The 13,013-nt window shown below is 26.6% G+C and overlaps 2 protein-coding genes across 5 annotated transcripts; one reads left to right on the top strand and one right to left on the bottom strand.

The window, feature by feature from the left end:
* Positions 1-83: 83 nt before the first annotated feature.
* LOC149032234 (uncharacterized) lies at positions 84-1,764 on the bottom strand. The gene is made up of 5 exons (XM_089173436.1): positions 1,537-1,764; positions 1,092-1,359; positions 825-1,010; positions 439-721; positions 84-337 (listed from the first exon to the last, which is right to left on the bottom strand). Exons 1-5 carry the CDS (start codon positions 1,754-1,756, stop codon positions 245-247), a joined length of 1,050 nt encoding a protein of 349 aa, XP_089029562.1. The 5' UTR covers positions 1,757-1,764; the 3' UTR covers positions 84-244.
* A 5,250-nt stretch (positions 1,765-7,014) lies between these two features.
* Positions 7,015-12,214, top strand: LOC107068212 (ankyrin repeat domain-containing protein 13C). 4 transcript variants are annotated; one of them, XM_089173432.1, is made up of 11 exons: positions 7,015-7,435; positions 7,514-7,734; positions 7,818-7,947; positions 8,098-8,139; positions 8,241-8,345; positions 8,422-8,553; positions 8,668-8,879; positions 8,951-9,082; positions 9,174-9,335; positions 9,411-9,811; positions 11,113-12,214. In XM_089173432.1, exons 2-11 carry the CDS (start codon positions 7,705-7,707, stop codon positions 11,126-11,128), a joined length of 1,362 nt encoding a protein of 453 aa, XP_089029558.1. In that variant the 5' UTR covers positions 7,015-7,435; positions 7,514-7,704; the 3' UTR covers positions 11,129-12,214. The 4 variants fall into 4 exon arrangements, with proteins under 4 accessions (XP_089029558.1, XP_015179894.1, XP_015179905.1 ...); XM_015324408.2 differs by lacking the exon at positions 11,113-12,214 and adding an exon at positions 9,881-11,106; XM_015324419.2 differs by lacking the exons at positions 7,514-7,734; positions 11,113-12,214 and adding an exon at positions 9,881-11,106.
* Positions 12,215-13,013: the final 799 nt, after the last annotated feature.

Below are 13,013 nucleotides of genomic sequence, written 5' to 3'. Positions count from 1 at the left end.
ATTTTCATACATTAAAGAAATATAATACTATATACTTATGAATGCATATATAATTTATTTAAAATGCTAATAATCTTTCCTTTGAAATTTATTCGATATTTGAAATATATTAAATGCCACCACGTTTAGTTATCTGTGTCATGCAATAATTCAACATTTACAATTCATTATCCATTTTCTAAAAAGTGCCTTTTGATTTTTGCTTGCGCGTTTAACTTTTAAACATTATATTTTGAACATATTGTTATTTGTAATCAGCCGTACATTTGCAACAATCGCAAATTGGATAATTCTTATAATCACGCACTGTACTCGAACGAATTTTTTTTCGATCCAACTGGAAATAAAATGAAAAAATATTAAATAAATAAAAAATTTAATGTAACAAATGAACATACGGGAGCTATGCAATCATATTAAAAATTTAATTTCGTTTACTTTTCCTTCGTCGAAATCTTTCATTTTTACTGATTTTCTTTTACTTTTATGTTTTTTCCTTTTTTCCTTAGCTTTCGAATTTTTCTTAATACTTGAATCAAAATAATTCCTGTCTTTCAATTTTTCTTTCTTTTTTTTCTTTAAAAGTATTCGAGATTTGTCTTGATCATTTCTCTGACCTCTGTGATATTTCGGAGAATAATGATCTAATGATCCACTTTCAATATCCACATCCGAGCAATTGCATGTACAAACATTTGATCTTCCTTTTTCTTCAAGATGACTGAATTAAACAAAAAAAATTTACAAATATATCATATCTTCATTTTCACTTCATACCTGACATCATTGTGTGTGTTAAGAATTTAAATTATTTTAATAATTACATCGATCTTCCATTCATCAATTTTGCACGTTTCCATTTCCGAGTTATGCAAAGTAATATAATGCATGTAACAACGAAAAAAAAACCAAGAAGAAGCAAAAGATTCAACCATCGCATATTTGTTGAACTTCCGTTCGTATCAATTACTTGCTTATTTTCATTCATTTCATTGGCCTGTTTTTCTTGACTATGAGATAATATATGTATGAAAAAATAATTAAACGATAAGTGTGTGTAACTATGAACGATACAATTTAAATTAACATACGATGTGTTTTCTTCATCGATTGGAGACACGCTGTGTTGATTTTCAGGAACTTCATTCGTGCAATTCTCTTCCATTTTTCCATTCTTTTCTTTCTCCTTACCAACATCCTTATGTGAATTTCGTTTTGAAATTAAATGAGGTTGTCCTTTGACGATAGCATTGAAAGATTTGATATTTCTACTTTTTGTTATATATTTTGCTAGATCAGGCCTTCCTAACATTCTCAAAGTTAGATCCATCGTCTCTCGAATATTAGAGTTTTCTTCTACTTTTTTTTTGTAACATACATACATTATTAACTGCTATTTTTTTTTAACAACAGTATGAATTTTCAAAATATGATTTTTTAAGCACTGGTATATTTTAATAAATGAAATAATTGACATACGGTTACTGAAAGAAAAGACCTCAATGTTATATGAACTCTGTTTTACCATATTAGCACCTAGGTAATTATGGTTCCAATTTTCAAGTCCGATTAAACAATCCTGATTAGTGATTCCATCGTTGTAAGAATATTCTCGTACGATCCTTGTTGTCTGTATATTAGGAATGTATTTCATCGAAGATCTCATTATTTTTATTAATTGAAGACATTCCAAAGGATTTAGTCTCAACGATAAATATTCAAGTTCCTTTTGATTGAAATTTTCCTCCTCCACCATTGCATTGAATAAACCATATTTCTAATAAAATATTATATGTATTATTAATAAATAATAATAAAAATAATAAAATATATATAGTTTTTTTTTCATTTATTTATTATAAATGCATTTTATTTTACTCAATTTTTGCATTTAATAATGTAAAAAATCATATAACCTATGTTATATTATAAAAATTAATTTAGAAAAAGGATGGAGACAAAAAATTATTTAATAGATGCCTAAGTATAAATAAAAAATCAATAAGTAACTTACTGTTATGAAAATAATTATTACAACATAAATGTTACGTACAAATCGCATTATTGAAAAATATTTAAAAAGGTCAAAATTTTTTTACCATCGAGCATTATCCCTTTATTATTACGAAAAAAAAAAAATAAATAAAAATTCGATAGGTAATATCTTCACATTTAATGAATATTTTGACATCCAATAATTTTGGAATTGCGAATGGTATCGATACGTAATTTAAATTTTTTCATTGGTAATGTTACTAATTAGTAAATATATATATATATACTATATGTATATACTCAAACACATCTGTGAGAATAAATTGTTAAAATATTCATATATTTAACGCTAAAAGGAAAGGTTAAGTTAGTAAATTAAAATAAATATTAAAAAAAAGAATTGTTACAGTATTTGACTAATTCAATTAAAATAAATAATTGAGAGTAAGTTAATATTATTTATAAATTATTCTATCACATTTGTTTGAAATAAAATAATCATATAAATTATCAATAATATTTTTTTAGATCCTTTAGATGGAGAAGATCGGCAAGATTTTGTTTCTTTATTCAAAATGAATGAATTAAAAAAGTACAAAAATTTGCAAGCAAAATTAAATAATTTATTACAATTAAACAGCACCGAAATCTTCTTTTCGTCAACATCCAGCAAAGCTATTAAAAAATCGTCGACTCGGTGTGTGTGAAATAAATTTATTTATAAAATGAAAAAATATTATAACGTAAAATCATAAAAGTATACTATATAATATACTCGGGATGGTTGTATATATTACTTATTAATTTCTTAATGGTATCACATGATTCTTGACATCAATCGATATAATTATATAAATAATTTTATTTTTATTTTAAATTAATAAGGATTCGGAATACTATATAATTGTCATAATATTACATTTTTACATATAGAGATTATTACGGCGAAAATATTACAACTAATCCAAAAAATAAGAGTAATAAAGATTTTAAAAGAGAAAACAGGATGGATTTAGATAAATTTGTTCCATTTTTAAATAAAACACAATTGCAAGAAGGTAAGGGTACATAAGTTTTTTTTTATATGGAAATTTGACAAATGAAAATTTGTTTTTTTTTAGGAATTTCTTCTTATAGAATGTCACTTCAAACTGTTGGTATTATCGTCATCGTAGTGATAATTCTAACTTGTTGTTGTACATTGTATTTAAGAAACAAGTTAATGGCTTTAGTGCATAGGCTAGTAGGAAAAAAGACAAAAGATAGGTAAAAGTAATAAAATAAAAATTTTTATTTAAATTTATCTAACAAATATATATTAAAATTTATGATATAAGAAAATATATATATCAAACAGATTGAATTTTACAAATATATATATATTTTATATTGGAATTTCATATTAACTAGAGGATTATTGCCAGTGGATCTTGAAAAAGGTAAAGGAGAATGGAAAAAAGGTTCAACGAGTCTAAAAAAGCTACAGAAAACAGAAACCAAGCCAATAATTGAAGATGAAACTTATTCTGCCCCGCAACATGTTATGACAACAACGTCCAGCGTACAAGCAAAACCATCATCAACTACATGTTGCAAATGTTTTAAAAAAAAAAAAAGAAAACTCGAAAGAAACACAAACGATAATAAAAATTAGCTGTTGATTTTACTATTTCAACAATTTATAAGGGAGAAAATTATTTAAAATCCTTATCAATTAATGTATAATTGTTAGATAATTACTAATAGTTGATGAAATTTATAAATTAATAATACAAGATAATAAAATAGTTAGAAATTTAATCAAAGAAAACTGGAATGTAACTATGCTTTCGTAAAAGTATAAACAATTCTTTTATAAATTCGTAAACACACGATTATAAATATTAATAATTAAAAATCTATTGAATATCAATAAGTTTTTTTGTAATTTTTTACAAAAGTTTTGTGGAACATTGATATTGACTTAATTTTTTATCACCTTGTACACATTTTTATATAAGAGACCAAACTGAGTGGCATTGATTTATAAACCTGACGATCTTTAAAACAAGATTCGCTTTCGATAAACATTCACTTTTTGTTAGTAATTTAAGGCATACATAATTATAATCAATCAATGAAAACCTCAATTTTTAATTTAATTGTGTACTTATTTGTATCTTTTGTATTACCATATGTTACTTTCTGCACGATTGATGTTAATTTGAATCAATTAGAATATATTGCTGCACGTTTAGATCCATTCGAATGTCGGCGTCTTATTGCTGCTCTTCATTATACGTCTTATGAATTGCCAATGAGTTTGGCGGCAGCAGGTAAAAAATATATTAACATTAATATGAAAGTATAATGATATCTTTAAAATTTTTATAAACGAATTCTTCGATAATTAAATGTTATCTTTTTACTAACGCAATGTTTGTATTTGTTTAAAAAAAAAAAATGTTGCACGTGTTGTACTAAATTACATTTATACAATTAATAACGAGCCAAGAATTTTTAATACAATAAAAATATAATTTAGATAAAAATGTAAAGCTAAGAAATATAAGGATAATTTAATGTTGTTAAAAACAATGTTATTATAGAAATATAGAATATAATGAAATAAAAGTAAAAATACAGACAAATTATTTCGACAGAACGTACAATAGATGAGGAAATTCCGTGTATAAGACATCTTATTCATTGGAATAGTTCACCAGCCGAAGGTCTTGGTCAAAGTCACGAAGCTTTGGTTCATCGACTCCGAGCATTGGGTCGTGATGATTTAGCTGATTGGCTAGGAAAATCTACATTTAAACAGCTCGGAATGGATATGGCCAGAATTATGGATCAACCATTTGATAAATTAGGCGAACAAGAAACTGAGGCGTCGTTAGTTATATTTGATATCAAAATAGACAATATTAAATAATTTATATTTCAGCTGTTGATTAAAAAAGTTGTTTAACCCCTTAAGGAACAATTTTTTTTTTTAAACCGGCAAACAAAATCATTTTTGGTTCAATAACGTATACTATACGTCGCTTAAAAACCATGTTGTTTATTTCTCAAGCTATAGTTCCAGAGTGCATGATGTCGCATAATATGTAGACAATTAGCCCTATTCAGTTTTTTATATTTTATTTATTTTTTTTTCTGTTTAAATCCGCTATCGATCTTAGTGAAAGAAAAAAATCCATTCAGAGATTAAGAATAATATAATATAATATAATATAATAAACATAATAACTATGGGGGGGGGGGGGCAATAAAATCCCAAACAAACTCGAAAATTTTCAAAAAATCGATTTTTTGTTTTTAGCTTAAAGTGTACTTTAGATGTCTAAAAACAATATGCACTTGGTCTCGAAGCAAAAAAAAAAAAAATTTTTAAACATGTAAAAATCTTAGTTTTACCAGAGCGCTTCAAAGCGAAGCGAAGTGTGAGTGTGGGAATGGAACAGTATAGCACAGGTTAAGGGGTAAAATTTACATACATTTAAAAATTTATTAACAGTTTTCCTTTAACAATCAATCCAATTGAAATGTTAGAAGACGATGACTATTGGTCTCAATTAAATATTGTCTTATTGGCAATCATGCTAGGTTTAATGGGAACTCTATTAATATTAATAGGATATATTATTTTTTACATAATCAAAGTGCGTTCACGTAGAACAAAGTACAGGTAAATATGCAATATGTGATTAGTTTTATATATTTATTTAAAATTATTTCATTGTAAATATATTATGTAATCATTTAAATATATATGTATTTTTCTATAGAAAAATGAAGCAAGAGGGAGACAGCGAAAAATTATTTAAACCATTTGAAAAGGAAAAACAGAAAAACAACAAGGCAAAACAGATGCCACATAATATTGATAATTTATCTGATTAACGATATAATAATATATTAAAATAGCTTTAAACAGAAATAAGATTTTGTATAAATATAATACATACGTAGCAAATGTAACTGAAGCGTGAAATTTCAACGCGTATTATCGTTATACTAGCGGTCTCTGGCGAAATTATTTAGAACTTAATTCAAACTATTTTTTTTCGATACGAAAGATAATGAAAAGTATACAATTAAAAATTAGGTATGTATGTATATTTAAAAAAGTTTCTATCATGAAATAAAAGAAAAGAACATTTCTTCTAAAAATTATTTAATATGAATATTAACAATTTGAAAATTAAAAATAACAATTATATTAATTTAGTTTTTATATTGATTTCTTGTTACAAAGGTTATAGTTAATAAGAAGATTAAATATTTAGATAATTCTCTATAGAAAAGTATTTTCATGAATCTATAAGTATATAAGTTAAAATTTGCTAATTTACTTAGAATATATATATTTAAATGCGTAGATCGGGTATTATTTACGACAATATTTAATTATGTATTTAAATTATGGAGGGTAGAGGTAAGGAGTACCATCTCTGTATATGAAAATTGTCCGTCGAAATGTATGCAATAAGGTGGCGCCACAAGTCGCAGAGTGTCAATTTTAAAGGAAGCGCCAAATATTATTAGAGTAGGATTAAGAAATAAACAAGGAACACAAATTTTACCCATAACTGTTTTGTTATTGACATACTTTTTCATAAAATTAAATGATAAGAAATCAATAAACGTACTATTCACAGTTCACGAAATAAAATTACTCTAGCTACACGTTTTCTCATAATAATTCTTTAAGGTTATATTTACTACATTATTACATAACTCGGCATACTTCAATTTGTTTACAATTGCTACATTCATACCACACTTCTATTTTCATCAGCGCCATTCTGGAAGGTTTTTGAACTGTTATTTATAGAAAACGCTGGACACTTTTTCACATTTTCTCCCATAAAAGATGTTACACCTTACCTCTACCCACCATAATTTAAATATATGTATATGCGTACTGATTATATCGATTGGGTCGTGATGCATATTAAATCGATACTCGAAGTATCGTATAATGAAAAAATAATCGACTAATCGAACAAGTGGAAGAATCGATATAGAAAGTAAATCGATGTAATTAGCGGCCGTTTCTATATCAATTTTACACCGACGTGTTTGGTTTACCATCATATTTTGTGATGTTTTGTATAAATATAAACAGAAGAATTAACTAAGAAAAATATATTACTCAAAGAGCCAAAATATAGGCCTAGTCAAGATAAATTAGCAATTTCATGATGCTTCATACTTATCTTAGCAGCTCTATGATTGACAATTCTTTTGCGTAATACATGATACCAAGAAAACGTGCATTTTATTATTGGTTATAATAGTAATAATAACACCATGATAACTAAATTAAATGTAAATTCAATAATAAGAAATCATTATTAATCAATTGAATTTAAGTGATATTTTATGAAATATGTATATTGCACACTATACTGATACATTAGTTTCTGTAATAGGCTGAGTCTTAATTAAGGTAAGCACTAATGTGTTTATTAACATTTTGATTAAACAATATGTTCTGCCATTGGGGTTAAATCCGAGTCAATCACAGAAAAGGATGCGTCATTGAGAAAACTACAATATGTATATGTTATCTAAATAAGGACTAAAAATAATACATAATGTAAAAAAAGATTTGGCAAATGACAGATAACAAAGAAGTATCTATATATTCCAACTGTGTTCGCTTATAAGTCATGAAGGCTACCTTTGTAAAACCTTCAAAATAATATCTACTAATTTATGGTTTTGGATAATATGATTTGCCTTAAAGTTACGTTTCAATCATCTTTTTAAAAAAACAAAACTTAATATAAAAAATATTATCTCAACGCTAATGTATAATATCATCTTAGACACAAGCTACGATGGCTGACAACACAGAAAGTGAACAGTATCCACTTCACAAATGTATCTTTCAAGGGGACATTAAAACTTTGAGTTCATTAATCAGAACCCACAATCTCAGCCAAAAAGATAAACAAGGTTAGTTTCAATAATTTCATTACTATTTTGAATCTGAAAGTTTACGCATTCTGTATATATGCATATAAAATAGTATTTAATGATCTAAATTTGAGTACATGTACGTGTAAGTATAAGTAAGTTTTAAATAAAGTATATTATATCTTTTAGGAAATACACCTCTACACTTAGCTGTGATGTTAGGAAGAAAAGGTAATGCGATGAGAAATTTGTCATTAATATCGGCTATATCAAATAGATGAATATAAGACTACTTTTCAAGTAGAATGCACAAAGAATAAATGATGTTACAGAATGTGTTCTGTTATTACTCGCCCATGGTGCACCTGTCAAGGTTAAAAATTTAGCCGGATGGAGTCCGTTAGCAGAAGCTATTAGTTATGGAGACAGGCAAACTAGTGAGTTTTTTAAATATAAACCTTTTTTATATTCAATATTATTAATATCAAACTAAGTAATAGTACTTTCTTACAGTATCATCTTTAGTAAGAAAATTAAAACAACAAGCAAGAGAACAAATGGAGGAAAGAAGGCCAAGCTTAATTGCTGCTTTACATAAAATGGGTGATTTTTATATGGAGTTAAAGTGGGACTTTCAAAGTTGGGGTATAACAACAACATATTCTTTACATGTTATGTTACTGCAAATAATTCAATATTTTCAATATTATTCAAGAGCTGTTATTAAATCTATAATAATAAATGAATTCTCTCTTTCAGTGCCTCTACTATCAAGAGTATTACCATCAGATATATGTAGGATATATAAAAGTGGAGCGTCAATTAGAATGGATACTACTCTTGTAGACTTTAATGATATGAGATGGGAAAGAGGTGACATATCGTTTATTTTTAATGGAGATAAAAAACCTGGTAAATCTTTGACTATCCTTGACAATAAGGCTAAACTTTATCAGCGTTTGAGATATGAGGTATGTTTTAATTTTATTTTAATACATTTATATAATTTTTTAAAAATCTATGTCAATATTATTATTTTTAGGAGACAGAGATTGAAATTGAAAATGAAGTTGACATCCTTATGTCTAGTGATATAATGGCTACTCAAATGTCGACTAAAGGTATAACTTTTACAAGAGCTCAAACTGGATGGATTTTTAGAGAAGATAAAAGGGTATTTAAGAGTAATAATAATAAACGATCGTTTTAATTAAAAACATGGAAATATAAGTCGCATGTAAATAATAACGAAATACTTTTTCTAGGAAATGGTAGGACCTTTTACAGCTGATTTTTATCAAATTAATGGTATGGTATTAGAAAGTAGAAAGAGGCGAGAACATTTGAGCGAAGAAGACTTGCAAAAGAACAAAGCTATTATGGAATCCCTTACTAAAGGAAATTCACAAGGGTTTGCAAACGACGAAGTAAATAATTTAGATTTTATTCTCTTGTCATGATATAAAATAAATAATGTTCTTAATGTTCTAAAATTATTTTAGCCTCCTATGAGAAGAGCATCGTTAAATCCACCTCCAGAGTCAAATATTACGTGGGAAGAATATATACTTGCACCTCCTGGACAATGTCCTCTTTTAGGAAGGAATATGGTTTATAAAGAAAGTAGTAAGCCCTTCAAAGCAACTGTCGCTATGAGTCCAGATTTTCCACTGACTGTAGACATGCTACTGAATGTTCTGGAAGTTGTAGCACCATTTAAACATTTTAACAAATTAAGACAATTTGTTCTAATGAAATTGCCTCCTGGTTTTCCTGTGAAAATCGATATACCTATTTTACCTACTGTTACGGCTAAAATAACGTTTCAAGAGTTTTCCTTTCGTGACGACGTTGATCCAGAGTTATTCCAAGTACCATCGGATTATTTCAAAGATCCTATGAGGTAAGAACCTGTTATAAATACTATAGTCAAGATATATAAAAGCGATGACGATATAAACCGTCTTTAAAGCAATGAATCGGACTGAGGCTTCGACCTAAAGCGATTTTATACTGAAGCGGATGTCTCTAGGAGTAATATTACCAGAAATGGGTTTTCGATAATCTTCATTTCCAAAAGACATAAACGTGTACAAACCTTCGCACACAAGATCATCTATAAAAGAGTATTAAAATACAAACATAAGTTTGCCAATTGTTACCTATACTATCCAACTGTCATAAATTGAATCTATATTTCTGTTTAAGAACATACAATTTTATTCTGTAGATTTATATGTTCGTCAGAAATGATTTTTAGAGATAGCAAGTAAGCGAGTGAAAGTTAAAGAAAGAAAGGAAAGAGAGAAAGGAAAGAAAGAAAGGAAATAAAGAAAGAAAGAGAGAAAGAGAGAAAGAGTGTATGCGAGAGAGAAAGAGAGAGAGAGAGAGAGCGTATGAGAGAAAGAGAAATTGATTGATTAACTTATCTTCATTCATATTCATATATGTTACAATTGCATTCTTAAAAATTGCATATATAAAATGACACATTCGTTATTTATATATAAGTTATTTTGGCTCATAAGCCGATCTTATGAAAATAGTTTAAAATAATGCCGAAGATAATGATAGAATATGTAATATCACTGAAATCTTTTATCATCTTGACTTAATATTTAAGATATGCTAAACATCCAATATAGAAAGCACTTAATCTATTTAAAGTTTAAGTAAAACTTAAGGCTTACTTCTCATCAATAATTTGTATTCAAATACAAATTGAGAATTAAATATTTTCATAAATAAATATCGAACGTCTTATTCACATCCTTCTGTTCTAAACGACCGTAATATTAATTCCACGTAGATCAAAACCTTAAGTATAACTTAAATTTTAAGTAGACTACCAGAAACATATGTGCCTAAACTTTGGTCAATAAAAAAATTAAAAAAGAAAAAAAGAAATAAAAATAAAAGAAGTAAAAAAATAACAAAATAAAAATAAAAATAAAAAGAGAAGAACCGTCCATCGTATAAGTGGCTAAATATATTTATTAAATTTATTCGAGAGATAATCATTAAAAAAAATATATATATATATATATATATATAATATATACATAATACATATAGAAATATACAATTGCTCGTTTGTATCTTTAATGTAAAGTTTTGTTTATTTGGTGTTGTTTTTTTTTTCCTTTTTTTTGTCCTTCATACTCGAAAGAAACATTTCGTACGAATTTTGTGTGTCGTTTCCAGGTTTGACGTAAGATAAGTAAACTGAAATTTTTCACAAGGTCCTTTTCGAAGATATCCAAGAGTAACGTTGATATTTTGTTCAATGGGACCATATGCTTTTTTATGCATTCTAAACAAATACTGCAACCAGATGATATAACGTTTACTTTGAAGTCGGCCTTAACAAAAAATAATACAAATTTCTGAGCAAATATTTCGTATAATTATGCCTACAGAGAACAAAAAAAACTAATAAAAAAAATAACCAAAATAAAACTACATAAAAACAATAAAGTAAAATAAAATAAAATAAGATAAAATGAAAAAAAAAAAAAAACGGAAAGAGAGGAACTTTTTCCATGATTTCTAACATTCCGAATTGTACAGTAATTTGGTTGTGATATATAGATTTATAACTCGTTTACCTTAGCTATACTTACAAAAAATAAAACAACAAAAAATGGAACACACGTTATTGTATTAATAAACTATGTCGATCGAAGTGTAAAGGATGATTTTTGGTGGAAATGAACAAAAAAAAAAGAGAAAGAAAAAGAGAAAATAGAAAATAGAAAATAGAAACATCAAAAAAAAAAAAAAAGATCGAAAAAAATGACGGGGAAAAAATAGACAGAAAACAAAGACTAAATTAAAAAAATACCATGCGTGTTTCATCGTCAAAATGCTAATGATAAATAATTTTTGGTATTTTGAGAATCGTGTACGGAGAAACGTCTAAATAAAATAATGACATAGACGTACAGCAGCACGTAGAAAGGTTTTGGAAATATCTACCTACTATCATCAAATTTTTTTTCTATCAAATCCAAATGGCATATGAGAATCGGGCAAAATGAATTCAAACGGAGTTAATAGCCACAAATGGGCTATTACATATACTCTCGAATTTGATTAGTCCTTTCAAATCAAATAATCGGTATCATATCGATTTAGTCGCATTTCGAGTCATGACCAAACTCATTCATAACTTTTGATATATCGATATGCAATCATTAAATGATAGGCCGTCTGTACTACTGCGTATGTACCTCGATATGCAATAATTATGAATTTAATATTTCCTGGGGAATGATCAATCAAATAAACATTTTTTTGAAACTGATATCATAGTAGCTAATTCTTTTTTTATTCCATTTGTGTTAATACGACGATTTTATTTATCATTTTTGAAAGAGAATAATAATAAAAAACTAAAAAAAAAAAAAAATAAAAGAAACAAAATGTTGAAGTAGAAATTATTCGTTTGATCTGACTTGATATGAATCGTTCAGAAGCTAATGCGAGTTCTGAAAAGAAAAATTAAAAAAAAATTTATGTTTTGTTATATATTTGTTTAACAAATTTTTAGTTTCTTAATTTGATTAGAAAAGTATGCACATAAATTCTTTTTTCAAAGGGTAGACTATGCAATAAAGCAAGCTATATACAGGATCTACAAATAAAAACGTAAGTATTAATTGGAACAATGGGCAACATTTGAAAAAATGTATAATTTTCAACTTTTAGCGGCTGAAACAGATAGAAAAAAAAGCAACGAATAAATTCTTAAATAACTAAAAAGAATATTATGTATTCCATTAAAATTAACAAAAATCAGAAAATATCGAAAAATGAACTTAACCGCATTGGTTTTTGAGTGACTCATATATTTCGTAATTTATAAAATAAAATAAACACGTACAGAGTTCATCTTTAGCAAATTGAAGTTATGATTGTAAGGATTCATAAAACGTGATCGTTATCATCTTAAAAATATAAATAAAAATTAGATACAACTAAATATGTACTCACCTATCATATTTTAAAACGTAGAAGTACCAATTTGCAATGAAATGCTCGACATGAAGAAATAGTAATAAATTTTAACTCGAATCGTTTATCATAGCATAGCATCGAATATA

The sequence above is a fragment of the Polistes dominula genome, unplaced genomic scaffold (genome assembly GCF_049000335.1).
Source record: "Polistes dominula isolate Pdom_NZ unplaced genomic scaffold, Pdom_raw_medaka contig_33, whole genome shotgun sequence".
Lineage (NCBI taxonomy): Eukaryota > Metazoa > Arthropoda > Insecta > Hymenoptera > Vespidae > Polistes > Polistes dominula.
This window is presented reverse-complemented; position numbering and strand designations above follow the sequence as displayed.